We start from the raw sequence: 16,956 nt of genomic DNA on the forward strand, positions 1-16,956 counted from the left end.
AAATTAACCTTAGCTATAAATTCGACAGCGTACTGTATTTGTTGACATCTTACACTTGTCCCTTTTATAATTAAATGATAAATAAAATAACTTACTCATTGAAAACTTAAACACCAAAACCGTGAATTAGCCATTTATCTATGTTGCATTCACAGACCTGTGAGAGGGTTAAAAATACAAAGAAAAAAAAAAAACAACAAAGTTTAGACTATCACGAGTCAAGCTGAAACTTCCCTCCTTCTCACTAAGATGGGAAGTACTATATTAAGACACCACAAGGAGAATATACTAATTTAATAGTAAATAAAAACCCATAACAGTTGTTTTTTTTGTTGTTGTTGTTCTTGAAGTAAGCCCAAAGATAAACCATGTCATGTTGCACTTATTTCTGTAGAAAGGACAAGTGCCAGCTGCTCAGGAGGGCAGCTCTGAAGCTGAGGCCAGCACATCAGTGGGCCAGAAAAAAAAAACACTGAAAGTAACCTGCAGTTTGTTTTATTTCTCCTTTCTTTTTACAGCTCTTGTGATGGCTTGTTGTGGGGTTTAAATTATTGGGACGTTCTTTAAAAATCCGTCGTAAAAAAAGTTGGATTCTTTCTTATTTCTGGCGTTACAAAGTTGGTGTAACAGCCTGTGGTGTGTTCTTACTAAGGAGTAAGGTTATGCCAGTTTGTGTGCAGAGGATTTGCTGTCTGTTTGATGGAACTGTGTGTGTCTTTGTTGCATGTGGCGGGCGTCGTAGCCTGGAGAACCAAGATGCTTTGGATTCCTGCAATAATTGCTCATAAAAACGTGGTCTGATTTTTCATCCAGCCAATAAAAACTCATGATTGGATTGTTTGAAAGTGGAAATATTTTTACCTCTGCTGCTTATTCGCACGATGATAATCAGATTGCTATTTTGGGACCTGAAATCGGTGTAATATAGGTGTTTTTTTTTTTTTGTTAAGGGTTTTTCTCCCCTATAATTCTGAAATTAAACTGAATCTAACAAGCTGGAAATAGTTGGTAACATTTCACTTTCAATTGACTCTAAACGAGGAAAAAGTTATTTCTTTTTTATTTGCAAAAACTCTAAATATTTAAATTTGGAGTAATCTTTTTATTTGTTGAACAGAGCAGATGTCGTAGAGTGGAGTGAAACGTTACCAGCGTACTCTGCCTTTTAAATCACCTGGAAGTGGCTTATTTTCCATCTTTTCCTCCTCGTTCTTTAAGAACAGGGTAACACTCTTTGTTTTTATTTTTTCCTCCCTCAAGGCCAATCACAGCATAGATTTTGACACCGGCTCAGCTCTGGTTCTGACCATCGAGAGCACGCTGATCACCGCCTGCTCCTCCGAGTCCCTGGTGAGCAAAGGACACTTCAAGAACTTCTGCATCCGCTTCGCAGAGGGCTTCGAGACCACCTGGGACGACTGGAAACCTGAAATCCGGGGAGATCTCGTCATGAATGCTTGTGAGAGGCAAAACGCCATGAATTTGCACATATAAAACGCGTGATTTAGGTCAATATATTCCATGTTTAAGTGTGTTTTTATGTCAAATTCTGGAATAAATTAACCTGTTGTATGGAATTATTGATTTCATTCGTTGGGCCGTTTATCAGTTTATGTTCTGAAGCACTGACAGACTGGTGTGTGTGTTCATGTTGTGTTTACAGGCATAGTTCCTGATGGTACATATGAAGTGTGTTCCAGGACCACAGGGCAACCGTCTGCAGGCAAGTTTTCCCTCATCAAACCCTGACCTCAATTCAGTTCTGCACAAAAAACCAGGAAAGAGCAATAATAAAAACTGTTTGTTTATTGTTTGTTTCCTTTCCCTCCTGACTTCCTCTTCCTGGACGCAGAGAGCAGCAGCGCTGGTACCTGGACTCTCAACGTGCTCTGGAAAATGTGTGGGATCGACGTTCACATGGACCCAAACATCGGGAAGCGCCTGAACGCCCTGGGCAACACGCTGACGTCGCTGACAGGCGAGGAGGACGTGGACGACATCACTGACCTGAATTCTGTGAACATGGGGGACCTGTCAGACGAGGACGAGAACGATACGATGTCTCCAACTATCCACATGGTCAGGCTTTACCAGCTTCATCCAACTGCTAGTTGAGTTTGGATTAGGAAGAACGCTCAGATTTAACAAACTCTTTCCAACACGTTGAAGTCAGAGCTACAGTAAACTGGAATGATTCATAATTTAAAACTTATCTTTTATTTATAGATTATCATGCAGGGTAAAGCTGTGAGAAACCTCAACTCTGGTTACAAAGCTTTCTTGTTTATTTAGACTTGAAAATTATTTAAGAAACAAAATAAGTCAGATAATAAACAGACAAAAAAAACCCCAACATATTCAGTTAAATGTGAGTGCATCATTTTTAATGTTTGCTTGAAATTTGCTGTGCATTTAGAGAGACAGGAAGCCACTAAAGCCGGTCACTGGTTTGGTATCTGAAGGAGTTTTACATTTTGAATAGTTTGCTTGGATCCTGATAAAACCAAGATTACAGCTGCCAGTTTACATATACTCTATAATGACTCTATAAATCTTTAGATTTTGGATAGACAGCTTCGGCGGACACAGATTAAAACTTTAAAACAAACAGAACCCAAAATAATTACCTCACAGTAAAGTTATCACACGAAAATGTGATTTCTGACTGAATCAATACTTCAGCTGTTTAGACCTGGAGCTCAGTGTTATTTTCTGTAACTTTTGTGCCTGAGGACAACTGCTATTTGATTCAAAAGTGCTGAACTTAATGGACCTGTTTGCACCGTATATAACGGCTCTATTTGCTTTATGAATACATTACTGAAACAGATAACAGTTGAAATGATGCACACAAAATGAAGCAAAAATCAGGAGCTGCCCTTTCTTTGTGAATTTGGTCCTAAATGTATAATACAATGAGCATATGTCATACAGTGTAATTTTACAGATACCTTGTTTTAGTCTTCTTGCACTGTGTGTGTGTGTGTGTATGTGTGTGTGTGTGTGTGCTTTTTTATTCTTTAACAAACATTTTTTTCAGTCTAGCTCCATTTATAACAGGAAAACCCCAGACTGAGTTCTGTCTTCTCATTTTTTCATAGGAAAGCAAATAACTGTGTCTCTAAAATGTGGAGTTATGCCTTTTTTATTTTACAAGTATATCTAAACAAATCCGCCCTGGTTTAACTCGAACAAAGCTTCTGAAGCTCAAGTCTGACCCGAATCGGGCCGTTCTTCCGCCTCTCCATCCATCTGTCCCTGCCGTTGTTTGCAGAGTCCAGAGAGCCAGTTCAGTCCTCAGCTGACCTTAAGGAGGCGTCTGGTAAACCACATCCTGGGTTTCAGCCCCACTGATTGTGTCCCATCGAGCTACTTAAACTGTGGATCGCCTAGCCTCCAAATGGGCAGAACCAGGGCCCAGAGACCCCTCTCCTGGGCCTGTGTATGTAGTTCCCCACAGTGTTACCCATCCTCTGGGCGACAGAATCACTTGGTTGTGTCTCAGTCACCTGGATCCAGGAATGCTGAGCAGTTCTGTTTATTGTTGGGATGAAATAATCGGATCATGCAGAAACGGTGTGTCGGGTGAATAGAGAACATCTGCTGTCATGCAGTGTAATTCCCTGGGGCAGTAGAGCTTTGTTTTTCCACTTTTTGTCTTTGAGTGGGATGGTGTCGGTGGTGGTGGAGTCGCATGTTTTGTCACCATGTCCTTGGTGTGTGGATTGATCAACATTTATTCCTAATGATACTCAAGAATCATTACAATCTGGGTTTAATCAAACAGATTTATAGAAGACCGAATACTTCATGTGGGATTTATTGGTTTATTCATTAATTTGATTATTATAATTAATTGATCTGTTATCATTTTATCAGGTTTAATGGATGTTTTGATGTGTGTTGTTGATTTACCAGGAGACTGTTGACCCAAGGAGGCAGATGGTGATGGGGAACCAGGTGATTGACGCTCGTGGGAGAAAGTTCTCCAAGAGGGTGGTGGACATCCGAGAGCTGAACGAACAGGCCAAAGTCATCGACGACCTCAAGTAAGAGTCTTCCCTCCCTGTGCTTACTAATGCGTGATCCAATTTGCTCTTTTGAAATGATTTTAATAACTATCTCCATCCTCTTCATTGTAGAAAATTGGGAGCCAGCGAAGGTACCATCAACCAGGAGATTCAGCGGTACCAGCAGCTGGAGTCGGTGGCCGTCAACGACATCAGGAGGGACGTCAGAAAGAAGCTGCGCCGCTCCAGCATGAGGGTCACTTATTTACTTTTCCCTGAGCAGAACCGCACCACAACACTTTTGGTCCTTGTAACATAAAACAGATTTAAATCCTGTCTAATTTATTCTGTTATCGACCTGTTTCTGTTTGTTATTACGCAGGCGGCCTCTTTAAAGGATAAATGGGGTCTTGGCTACAAGCCGAGCTACAATCGCTCTAAAAGCATCTCAGCTCCAGCGGGCCGACCGGCTCTGAAAAGGATCGAACGGCAAAGGTGGGAGATGATTTACGCTCTGTTGCATAATTGTAGATGTTACAACATTAAAAGAATGTTTTGAACATTTATAAACAGGGTTTTGTGGAAAGGATATAAAACAATATTATCCTACCTGCTATAGATAGCTCTTTGAGTTGATTTCTCATTAGATTGTTGAGCTAATGGCTAATATGAATTCAGCCGAGACAAAAGAGGATTGCTGTCATTTTAAAATTATTACAATCCCTAAAAGGTTGGTGAACATGGTGATTTACAAAGAATTGTTTTGCTAGCCCAAATAAAAGCCTCTAGCTGTAGCACTTTGTGCATAATACTTGCTTAAACTATACAATTTTAACGATTTAAGTTGTTTTTAGAACAACAGAAATCTGCTTCGACCATGTTGACAAGCTAGTAACGGTTAGTTTGTTCAAGCGGGGACACTTTAACTGGATTTCTGCCGTTTTAAAGCAGCTCCGGTCTCATAAATGTCATAGCAGTTCATGCAAACAATATTTTATAAACTTTTACACCATATTGAGTTTCACATGACACAGTTACTCCAGCAGAAATGTTAAATCCTGTTGCATATAAATAACCTTGTGGTGTGAAATCTATTTCTGTAAACTGAGGTCGTTAAAGGAGCTTGACAGGTAATTTCTAAGAGACATGAGACAACAGCTTCACACTCCAGATGTTGATATCCCAGAATATTTTGGGGGCACTTAATTGACCTTTTTTAAGAAAAGGAATGAAATGACCTAATTCATCAAGGTTTAGTGCATTTGTCCATATTAATAATGCAGATTGCTTTAATTAATTATATAGAATATAGTATATTAAGCGACATTCACAGACAGAAATAATTTCTCTGTGTCTTTAGTTCCAGGATTGGAGACGTGGATGATTTCCCAGACGTCCGTGTGGATGCCTCCTCCCCTGGACCCCGAGTCACCTTCAACATTCAGGACACGGTAAAACAATAACATCCTTAATATTACATGTGTTTGTTTAGCAGGGAAAGCTAAAACATACTAACACACGAATGTAGACTTTCATTTATGTGACTTGACTGTAAAATTGTTGTTGGATGTTTAAGTTTGGGTCATTTCATGTGCGCCATCACCATCTCATCCTCCATTTCTGCACCTGTTTGTTACTACTTACACAGTTTAAAAAGATACTTTTAGTTGTTTTTTTTAATAACTCTTTTGTTTAATTGATAAATAATTGTCAGGCCCCGGACCCTTCACATGCACCTGTCAGTCCAGGATGTGTATTTAAGGTATACGGTTCAAAAGATTTAACAGAAAATTCTGATCAACTCTTGCAAAATTCTTCTGCATCTTCTCTTTCCTGATGGAATTACCCTTTAGGTGCTGATTGGATTTTGATTATGGAAAATCATAACAGGATGATGAGATAAAAGTCACATTTATTTGCACGGTACATACTGAGATCCTGTTTGTTGCGTCTCCAGTGAAGTACTGCTTGTGCTTTAAGAGAAATGATTTTACATATCAGAGTTTCTTTAGACAGCCTCTACAGGATCATGTTTGATTTAATGGCATAAGAGTCAGCCTTGAATGCATTTTGTCATTGCCCGCTCTCATCCTGTCATGAATCTACATAATAAATCCAGCAGCTTGTCTTTAACCTGAACATTTGGACTGATTTCTAACATCTTTGCATGTGTTGCCTCAGAATTACAGCCGATCAGCGATCGTTTGTCAGAACAGGTCTTTTTCTTACATCAACACTTATAAATGTACAGGTTTCAGTATAAAAGTGATTTATCTGCAGAATCTGAGTATTTAATTGAACTGACAAAGTTATGAAAGGTTTAGGTGATTTCTTTAGCCCTCTTAAACCTCATTTGATTTTCTTTTTTTTCTTTATTTTTTGCCTGAAATATCACCACTTTTTTAGAGATAAAAAAAATCTGTTCCATTTACAGACAAGCCTAAACTAGACATCTTGGGAAATATCTAATGAGAATTACTCATGAATTAAGTCAATAGAAGTTAAAATGATTGAGTTGTATTAAATAATGCATTGGCCCTCAGGCCTTTCTCAGATAAGTGTTCATTTATTGATTAATTTTTGGTTTAGACAGCAATGATTGAGTCTTTTCTCTACAGTAGGACTGACTTTGTAAATAAAGGACACACTGCAGTGAAAACCACAGAAAGAAACAGTTAAACAGGAGAAAACAAGCTTGTTTGGAGATTTTCCTGGGTGGTTTTTGCATGGTTGCAGCCCTTTCCTCCGGTGGGGGGTGTCTGGATTTCCTTCTTTTCTCAGAGCGTCGTTCCTCCAAACAGAAAGAGCTCTCAGCTTCTCGGTGAACAGTTGCCAGCTGTTTGGGCAGAGAATCGTTTTATTAAAGGGTGCAGTCCTTCTACATTTGATTCCCTGGTCTAGATTTCCTACTTCCTATAAGAGGGTTGGGTTTATCTTCATGTCGGAGGAACTTTAGATTATCTTGAAAACTGTTCCTTTTTTTGTTCTGTGAGTTTGACTCCCTGTCCCTCTCTGAAGTTTCCTGAGGAGCCAGAGGTGGACCTGTTGTCAGTCACCACTGATGAACCATCCCATCTTCATCATGTCCTTCACCTTCATTCTCCATCCGCTGCCGAGAGCCAGCGCTCAGTTTTCAGTACCCCTACCACCCCTGCTGTCTTCTCACCCATAATTCCCTTGCAGCGCGAAGACCTGTCCTCTTCCTCCTCCGAAGACTCAGAGAAAGAGGAGGAGTTTGTCAAACCGTCAAGCTATTCCAGGCCTCTGTGAGTTATTTCCTTTTTCCTCTGCTCTTTACATTTTTCATGATCACTGGTATTCTTATAGGGAAATCTTTTTCCTGGTGTTGAAATGCAGAGAGTGCCATTTTCTTGGCTGATTCTGGTTTGAAATTTTAGAAAGGTTCTGGACAGCAGATACTGATTTCCCTACAAAATATATTTTTCTACTTTTGTGAGGTTTGTTGAAAAAGTGGCGCTTTTTGAGAATTTCAGAGCAGAGTTTTCATGTCTTTTACTATCCGTGACATCTATCATAACATATTTAATTCAGGATCTCTTGTCTTTGTAGTCAGTGCAGTTTTTTTATGGCTTTTCTTCAGTCGTTATTTTAAAGTCTCCGACTCAGTCAGGATTTACACAAACAAAAAATCGATGAAGTGGTTAAACGAAAGAGTTGCTTACATTCAGAGAGCCGTAACACGATGCGTGACAAAAAGCAGCTTGAAAATCCTACCTAATAAAATATTAAATGGTTCTACATCTCAGAATAAACACTAAATGCCTGGAAAAACTTCAGCTTGTATCACTTGGATAAAAACAAATCACTATATTCTTTTTGTTCTTTGACATTATTTTGAACACTTTACTGATATTAAAAAGAATTTAAACTGCCACACCAAAGACATACAGCCTTTTCACCAGAAAAAAAAAGAAATCCTGTTTTTAATTTATTCAGCCTGAGGAAAAAATAAGTATTTCTTTTTGCATATCTTCTACTAAATCACATTTTGCTTCTTCATCTCTTGGCTTCTCAGGCAAGCGTCCCACAGGAAGCCCTTGGGCTTCTCTGCCATGAGTCAGCTGTTCACGGAGCGCTGGCCGAGCACGCCAGCCAACCGCAGCTTCAGTGGCCCGACATCTGAAAAAAACATCGACTTTGAGCTTGATGTTCGTGTGGAGATTGATAGCGGGAAGTGCGTACTTCACCCGACGACTCAGCAGCCCGAGCAGGAGGACATTTCCTGCAAGAGGTGCACTGAAATGTTCATTTCTCCCTCTGAAAACTGTGTTTCTGGGGGAGGGTTGTGTGAATGCTGCTATTTCCCTGTTAACCCTCTCAGGCTCAAATGAAGTTTTAGTAACAGGAGAAATCAGATATGTTGTTGCAACGCCTGCCTTGAGAGGGTTAATTGTTTCTTCTGTACATTTACTTTTACTCAAGCTATCAAAATATAGCGTTCTGCATCTCTTAGCTTTTAGCTTGTGATCCTTTTAGCCTCTTTTTGCTCATTTTTAGTCTGAGGAAGCCAAACTGAGTCGTCTCAGAACAGAACAAAGTCATTCAGCACTCAGCTTTCATACATTTCTTTAACTCAAGCCTGAATCACATTTTCTGTTGGTTTTTCTTGAAGTTATTCAAGAAATAAAGCGTTATTTGATAAATTATTATGCTAAACTAAAACAGCTATAAAAGTGATAACAAGTCTTTGTGTCTACACTCTTCTTCCCGTGAGGGTTTTAGGAGCTATGATCACAGCCTCAAGAGTCTAGACCAGGATTCTCCCCCTAAAAAGAAGAAGTCCACGTCCACCACTCATCCTTTCACTGGAAAGAAATGCCCCATCTATCTGCAAACCAAATCCAATGACCTGGAGACCACAGTCTTCTACATTCCAGGAGTTGACGTGAAGGTCAGCTGTTCTCTCCACCTTCAGATTCAACACATTTCTTTTTTTCTTTGGGCTTTAATTGATAAATTCCTTCTTTCTTTTTTTTTTCCTCCTGAAGTTGCATTACAACTCCAAAACCTTGAAGACGGAGTCGCCCAATGCCTCACGTGGATCTTCCCTCCCCCGAACACTTTCCAAAGAGTCCAAGCTGTATGGTATGAAAGATAGCAGCCCTACAACCCCTCCCAATGCTGTCCAATGCAAGACTAACTCGCTCCTACCTCCCCAGCTCCCACCTATTCCATCAGGTACCGAGCATATTCTCATTTAGCACTGCATGCTTTAGCACCAACCGTGGTTACAGACACCAGAGAGTCACGTCTCCTCCATCTGATCATCCGTATCAGGACCCTAAGAATCACATGCATGAGATTTCACCTCTTATTTAAAGACATGGATAAAGAAGGGTACCTTTTAGTCGAACATCTCCATGCAGGATGAGATTTAAAAAGGAACTTTTTGTGAAAAAGATGATCCATTTTGTGTGACTTTTAACTGGAATGTGTTTTCACAGCCAAAGGTAAAGGCAGTGGAGGAGTAAAGACAGCCAAGCTGTACGCCTGGGTGGCCCTCCAGACTCTGCCAGAGGAAATGGTCATCAGCCCCTGTTTATTGGACTTCCTGGAAAAAGCTCTGGAGACGATTCCCATCACCCCTGTGGAGAGGAACTACGCAGGTTTGTCTTTTTTGTTTTCTAATTTGCTCCTAGCTGCCTTGCCTTATCATTCCATTATGTAATATGTCTGTTTTTGTCATATTTATGTAAATATCATCAGCTATGGCCACCCAGGAGGAGGACATGGGTCAGTTCGACCCAGTGGAACCGCTGGAGGAATCATCCACCTCCTTGGTTTCCTCCTCCACATCAGCGTACTCCTCGTTCCCCGTGGACGTGGTCGTCTACGTCAGAGTTCAGGTACGGATGGTTTGAAGATCAGCAACCATCTCTCCCACCCTGTTTCAGTCCAAACCACGGGTGGCACCCATATCCAGATGCTTGCTAGGAGTTGTTGTTAATCTAAAGATATCACGTCCTAGAACATGATCTCCAAAGAAACCATTTTCTGTGTCTTTTTTTGTTCAACTCTGCAGAGAAGAGGCTTTTTTTTGCTGGTCATTGTTTATAATCTAAATCTACTCTCAACACAAGGGTTCCTACGTGGTCTTAAAGAGTCTGGAATTTGATTTTAGTATTTTCCAGGTCTGGATAAGTATGGAAAAAGAAAACCAGAGTCTGGAAAAACACCAGTATTTCCAGACTCCGTCAACTGTTGGATTTGCTGCTAAATAAAACTCGTTCTAAAAGTTGCTCAGACAAACTGGGTATTTTTTTATTTATCATTGTGAAATATCTTGTCTATACTATCTGTAATGTCAAGAAGAAAATACAACTAACTATTTGGCTGCCAAGCAGTTGCAATCCTTTGTGTAAAAGATAATTATTTTGTCAGATTTTCATTTTGGGATTCTGATTAAAAATGTTTTGTCTTGTTAAATTTTACTTATATTTCTTAAAAAATAAAAAAAGGAAAAATAATAACAATCTTCTGCAGTAGTAGGCAGTTGTTTATCTTCCCAGTATGTGTTGTAAAGCCAATGAAAAACTGAAAACTATATTTTAATTGAGGAAAGAATCCTTTAAATAACCATACAGATAATAAATCAGGACTACTGACACACAAGAAATTACATTAAATTTATAGATGCTTTGAATTATATAAGAAAACAACTTAAATATGAGTCTGGAAAAGTGTGAAACTTCAAAATGAAACCCTGTAGACATTTACAGAGTTTTGAGCATGTTTATTAAATCTCTTCAGATCTTGTTTATCAGTTAGTTTCAGCCTAAAGGAAGGATTTGATTCTGAGTTTTCATTGCTTGTGTTTGTCTGCAGCCCTCTCAGATCCGCTTCAGTTGCCTGCCCATGTCCAGGGTGGAGTGCATGCTCAAGCTTCCCTCTTTGGACCTGGTGTTCTCCTCCAACCGGGGAGAACTGGAAACCCCGACCGGACCCAACCCCCCGGATGGATCCCACCCGCCCTCCTCCACCCCGCCCGGGCAGCATGTCCCCAAACTGCCCAGCAAAGGTGGGTAGCTGTTAAAGCCCATCGTTTTGGGGGAACAGTGGTGCTCCTAATGAATGTATAAACATGTGAGTTTGCTGTGAGCCGTTTAAAGTTAAGGTGTGAATGTACGAGCTGTCACTTTATGGCATCAGTGGGATTTAATGTTTCTCACTTCTGCTCCTGTGTGCTCATTATTTTGCGACCCAGTTTGTCTTTTTGCCACCTTGCTCACTGTGTTTCAGTATATCTTAAATGCTTTATTTTTCATTTAGTTCAACCCACTGCTCGCCGGTACTCAGTACTGTCACTTGTACATTTTTGTCTTTGGCATACTGTCACTTTTTATTGTGCATTCTTTAATTTAATCTGTGCAACTTGTGTTTCTGCGCTCTCCTCCTCTTCCTCTCTCCAGCGTCTCCGTTGCTGGGGAGCCCTTTAGGTCGGACCCGCCACAGCAGCAGCCAGTCAGACCTCACCACCCCCCCCAGTACTTCCTCAGGCCTGAGCTTCACCGCCTGCATGTCAGACTTCTCCCTCTACGTCTTCCATCCCTATGGCGCCGGGAAGCAGAAATCAGCTGTTACAGGCTTGCCTCCGGGCCCGGGACCATTAGGTACTAAAAACTTGATGCAATAACAATCCACTAATGTCTCAGAGCTGCAGCAGTTCAGAAATCTATCCTACTCCTAAACACCTAGTATCTATGATTCTGGAGATAGTTCGTCTGAGAAACAGGCTGATGCACAGAAATGTAACGATGCCTGACATGGATCAGATTGCAGTTATTGCTAAGTGCTTCCCCTGCAGGGACAGTAGATGAGGAGCCGTCGTCAGTGACAGGACGCAAAGACTCTTTGAGCATCAACCTGGAGTTTGTGAAGGTCAGTTTATCCAGGATGAGGCGAACCGGAGGTCCAACCTTCATCGACAGCTTTTCTGCTAAAGGAGGCAAAATGGACACGACCCTCATCAACATCTCAGGTACTCTGCCATATGTGGGAAACACCTGATACAGATATCAGTCACATGTTCTACACCAGGCCTTCCCTGCAGGAGTTCAGATGAAGAAATTTAGGACATAATTTTATCCATTTTATTTATTTATTTATTTCGAATGAGGGTGCACCTTTGGCTTTACCTCAGAGTAATCAGAGGTGTGAAACTAATCTAAAGTTTGGCCCAGAAAACTGAAAACAGTTATTTTAAATTTAATTGTTCACCAAAACATCCTCATGTTACAGTTTTTTGAACTGAAATTACCAGAGGAGAGATTTATGTGTTGCTCATTTTTAATATTATCTAGAACTCTTTTCTAGGGGCTCAAATGTTCACTACTATGTTACATTACTAATTACTAATTGTTTATTTTATGTTGAATACAAAAATACAAAACAACTTTATTTATAAAGCATTTTAAAGAAACAACACTGTTGACCAAAGTGCTGTACAATGAAAAAACAAAGGAAAACACAAACAAGCATAAAAACCATACAATCAATTAAAACAGTACAAAAAATGAACAGTTAAAATGATAAAAAAATGAATGGATGACTTCAATAAAGTCATTTTTAACAGAACTGAATACATGAAAGCCAGCATTGATGGAAGACTTTTACCTAACAAGCCTTTCGTACTATAAAGTAATTTCACGTGTAAACATGATGTCCTCTCCTCAGCGGTGTGCGACATCGGCTCGGCTTCCTTCAAGTACGACATGAGACGACTGAGCGAGATCTTGGCTTTCCCAAGGGCGTGGTACCGCCGCAGCATCGCCAGGCGCCTCTTCCTGGGAGACCAGACCATCAACCTTCCAGGTGGCTGCTCTCATTTACACTAATGGTTCCCAAATGTGGGCTCGGGACCACACGATAGGACGCACAAAATCACGTTTTAGGTCTTGAGATGATTTCCAGAAACAAAAATATGTTTCAAATAGTAGCCAATTACTTCTTTGCCATATTTGTTATGAGAAATAAAATGTGTTGTTAAAAGTCAATAGAAATGCTATAATGGTGTTTTGTTGTTGTTTAATTGGCCTGAATGCAACATTTGTCTATTTTAATCAGAAATAAATTGTCTTTTTGTGAAGCTGAAACGTTAAGGAACCACCGGTTTACACCGTCGTATGAATCTTTACCCACATAAATAATACTTGTTGTTTATCTTCTTCCTAACACTTTAGCGCACCTAAAATGATTTTTTTTTAAAACTGCAGAAATAAAACAGAAAGTTTCCTAACATTTCCACGTCTCTCCCTGACAGCAGCCTCTGGCCCGGCCACCCCTGATTCTGCTGAGAACATCACCCAGCACCTCTCCCCCGAGTCCTCCAGGAAGGCCTACTGGAGGACCTGGGACGGCAGCACCGGGTCCCACATTCCTCAGTCCCCCAATGTGTTCTCGGAGCACTCCACTGGGAGCAACATGTCCCCGAGCAGCCTGGGACACCTGAAGTCTCCTGCTCCCGGGCGAACCCGGAGCGTGTCCGACTCCTCCGCCCCGAGGAGAGGTAGCCGCGGACACTCCCTCCGTTTGACTCGCATTTCAGCTTAAAGGGTTTAATCCAACAGTTACATTTTCATCAATTTTCCTGCAGATTCGGTGACAAAAACGTCCACTCCTTCCTTCAGCAAGAATGGGAAGTCAGCTGGACAGCAGGGCTCGCCCTGGGAGACGCTGGTGGTGTTCGCCATCAACCTGAAGCAGCTCACCGTCCAGATGAACATGAGCAACGTGATGGGAAACAACACGTACGAGTTATTTATGGATTTCACAGCTTAAAACTAAGAGTTCAAACTAATTTATACTTTAGATTTTGTTAGATAGGAATTTTAGAAACATATGAAAAAGAAATTTATGTTTAAAAAGAGCAAATAAACAGTTATAATTACAGGGAAAAAACATCCTGCATTAATGCTGGTTGATGACCACAAAAAACATGTAAAACTGACAGAAGCAAAGCTGCAGGTGGGCAGCATTTGTTTCCAAAGGGTCATCTGGATGAAGTTATTAATATTGAAACATGGACACAAGCTGCTTCCTGCATTTATCAAACACATCATATCATATGCAGAAATACACAGAGAAAGGGTTTCTTTCTTTTACCTGCCAACATGGAGACAACACAGATTGCATTTGTTTAGATTGTTTCATGCATTGTATGAATAATCTTTCAGGTAGATGTGTTAGCGGTCTAATTCAGGGCTGCTTTTTGGTGATAAGTTCATCATTATTGGCATGCTTGGTCACAAAACAACATTCTGTCAGCTGATTAAACATAGTCCACCTGTGACAGATAGTTTAGACATCAACTCTTAATATTTCTTTCCTTTTGGCCGTTTCATCCTTCATCTGTTTCTCAGCACAACCTTCAACCTTAAAACTTAAGGAACACAACATTTAAACCTATTTCAGTTTAAAAAAATAACACTTTTTTTTTGTAAACTGGTAAAAAGGCAACAAAGACCAGGTTTAACTTTCCTCAAGAGACATTACTAAAACTGTAGTCATCATTTATTTATTTTAAGTTGTTTTGTTTTCTCAGAAAGCTTCATTTTTTATTTAATATGAAAACACACCACCTTCTCTCAGGGCACATAAAATGATGCAACTATTTGTAACTACTTAAACCAGAACATCTTTTTCACCTCATGTGGTCCTTGTTTATGGTTTAGATAAACCCTCTGAGCTTTAAATTGGCTTTGAACTTGAAATTAAAGCAACAGTAAGTTTGTCTGAAAGGGCTTCTTGTTACTTGGCACTCTACATGAAACACAAACGCAGTGTGCACGTCGAGAAAAACATAAACATTCTCAATGTAGTTTATTTACTCCAATAATTCAAGTCATCGGCTGGAATTCTGGAAAACGTGTTTTGTCCTTTGAGCCCTTTATTGCCCACTTTTAGTCTAATGAGTCAGAAAATGCTTCATCATCTTCAGAACTACGTCAGAACTGTCACATGGATCCACAAATCACGTCTCCTTTTTCCTCACAAGACCTGCTCTTGCTAAATAATTAATATCTTCCAGATGTTCTTCTGTCATGTAGACCTGATATAAAGGTGTTACCTGAGTGTTAAGTAGTTGGGGGTTTTTTCTCTTATAAACAGAAGCAGGTAAATGAGACGTTACGCTGGTAAACCAGATTTATTCTTCCAGGCTGAGTGCTGTTCTCCTCTCCAGTTGCTGGTGTTTATTCTCATGTTATTCAGCAGCTCTCACGGTTGTTTCTGTGCCCCTCAGCTGGACGACCAGCGGCCTGAAGAGTCAGGGCCGGCTGTCCGTCGGCAGCAACCGGGACCGAGAGATCAGCATGTCTGTGGGCCTCGGACGCTCCAAGCTGGACTCCAAGGGTGGTGTGGTGGGTGGCAACATCGACGTGAACACCCTGGAGATGGTCTGTAAGTAACTGAGGATCAACCTTCCTGGCATTGGTTGAGTTTCCTCCAACTCAGGAAAACGAGTTTAAATTGGAGCCGATCCAGAGCAGTTCATCACTGAGAGCCTTTACACTTTTACACTTTACTTTTTCTTCATGCTTAATGGAAAAAAAGACAAGCATTGTTTTTATTAAATCAATCTATTCCTCTCACTTCTGAATTAAAGTGTTTCTGCACATATTTTCTTTGTTCCAATCTCTGCTTTCTGCTTTCTGAAGACAAGACTCTTCAGGTTCATAAGGAACGTGTAAAACAAAAGTATTAAAAAAAAAAGACAGCTGTCAGATAGTTTATGGTTTCTGTTTGTAAAGTTTCAGTTTATAAATTCAGTTTAATTCAAATATATTTTATTTTATCCCCAGGTGGAAATTGTTTGGTTAAAAGACTCCATAAATAGAATAGAATAAAGAGTAAATGAAAATAAAAATAAAACAATAATAGATTAAATAGGGACAGTAAAAAGTAGAAATTTGTTGATTTCAAACTGATCCACAATAAAAACAAGTTTAATAACAGAAATAATAAACAATTTCTTTCAAAGAGTGCATTTGTTTCCATTTTCATGATAAAAGTAAAAACAGAATAACTGAGTTCTATTTTTTTCTCAAATTATTTTCTAATTTTCAAGTACTTTTTGTGGTATTGTCAACAACATATAAATGAAAACACAATGAACCAAAACAGACAGGTTTTTATCTCCGCCAGAAATAATTTGTCTGGTTTTTCAGCCCACATCTCTGAACACCCGAACCAGCAGCCCAGCCACAAGATCCAGATCACCATGGGTTCTACGGAGGCCCGGGTGGACTACATGGGCTCCAGCATCCTGATGGGAGTTTTCAGCAACGCCGACCTTCAGCTGCAGGACGAATGGAAGGTCAACCTGTTCACCACTGACACCAGCCTGTCAGAAAAAAGGTGCACAACGCGATAATAAGAGATGTGAGATGTGGTGTACTTCCTTTATGCTTCCATCAGATAAACAGCTTTAAATGCAGAGGAAACTAATCACAGATTGGTTCAAAGCCTCAAGTTTCCTGCAGAGAAGCCGACATTTACTTTCTGAATGGAGGGGATGTTCTGATATCTGTTGGAAATGCTAGAACAGTGATATCAGGTTTAGAGTTTGCAGTTTTATTTCTCCACGACCTTTTTCAGTCCTTTGTGCTTCACCTTCTCCTCTCTCCTCACAGTGAGATCTTTGTCCACGGGGACCTGCATTGGGACATTTTCCAGGTGATCATTTCACGCTCCACCACCCCGGACCTTATCAAGATTGGCATGAAGCTGCAGGAGTTTTTCACTCAGCAGTTCGACACCAGCAAGCGGGCCCTCTCCACGTGGGGCCCCGGCCCCTATCTGCCCCCGAAAACCCCTGTCATCAATGCCGAGAAAGGAGCTGCAGAGCTCTGTAAGCATGCCTTCTGCCTGTACTGCTGGGTGACACATTTAACGCAGAGTTTTACATAATAGGATCTGCACAGCAGGT

At 40.4% G+C, this 16,956-nt stretch overlaps 1 protein-coding gene across 13 annotated transcripts in view; it reads left to right on the plus strand.

Annotated features, from left to right (window-relative positions):
- Positions 1–16,956, plus strand: part of kiaa1109 (KIAA1109 ortholog) — a 63,449-nt gene that overhangs the window by 40,386 nt on the left and 6,107 nt on the right. For 3 of the 13 annotated variants that reach the window (XM_017426156.3, XM_017426162.3, XM_017426159.3), the window contains 25 exons: positions 395–478; positions 1,261–1,459; positions 1,664–1,723; positions 1,853–2,079; positions 3,275–3,442; positions 3,919–4,049; positions 4,143–4,266; positions 4,393–4,505; positions 5,371–5,461; positions 5,725–5,772; positions 7,029–7,276; positions 8,047–8,262; positions 8,754–8,922; positions 9,020–9,209; positions 9,476–9,637; positions 9,738–9,877; positions 10,857–11,049; positions 11,441–11,641; positions 11,836–12,009; positions 12,705–12,842; positions 13,291–13,536; positions 13,624–13,777; positions 15,271–15,428; positions 16,196–16,385; positions 16,661–16,878. In XM_017426156.3, coding sequence (XP_017281645.1) covers positions 395–478; positions 1,261–1,459; positions 1,664–1,723; positions 1,853–2,079; positions 3,275–3,442; positions 3,919–4,049; positions 4,143–4,266; positions 4,393–4,505; positions 5,371–5,461; positions 5,725–5,772; positions 7,029–7,276; positions 8,047–8,262; positions 8,754–8,922; positions 9,020–9,209; positions 9,476–9,637; positions 9,738–9,877; positions 10,857–11,049; positions 11,441–11,641; positions 11,836–12,009; positions 12,705–12,842; positions 13,291–13,536; positions 13,624–13,777; positions 15,271–15,428; positions 16,196–16,385; positions 16,661–16,878 — 4,042 coding nt within the window. The remainder of the gene's footprint in view (positions 1–394; positions 479–1,260; positions 1,460–1,663; positions 1,724–1,852; positions 2,080–3,274; positions 3,443–3,918; positions 4,050–4,142; positions 4,267–4,392; positions 4,506–5,370; positions 5,462–5,724; positions 5,773–7,028; positions 7,277–8,046; positions 8,263–8,753; positions 8,923–9,019; positions 9,210–9,475; positions 9,638–9,737; positions 9,878–10,856; positions 11,050–11,440; positions 11,642–11,835; positions 12,010–12,704; positions 12,843–13,290; positions 13,537–13,623; positions 13,778–15,270; positions 15,429–16,195; positions 16,386–16,660; positions 16,879–16,956) is intronic. The other 10 variants (XM_037977961.1, XM_017426160.3, XM_017426164.3 and 7 more) reach the window with 10 other exon arrangements.

The sequence above is a fragment of the Kryptolebias marmoratus genome, linkage group LG10, assembly GCF_001649575.2.
Source record: "Kryptolebias marmoratus isolate JLee-2015 linkage group LG10, ASM164957v2, whole genome shotgun sequence".
Taxonomy (NCBI): Eukaryota; Metazoa; Chordata; class Actinopteri; order Cyprinodontiformes; family Rivulidae; genus Kryptolebias; species Kryptolebias marmoratus.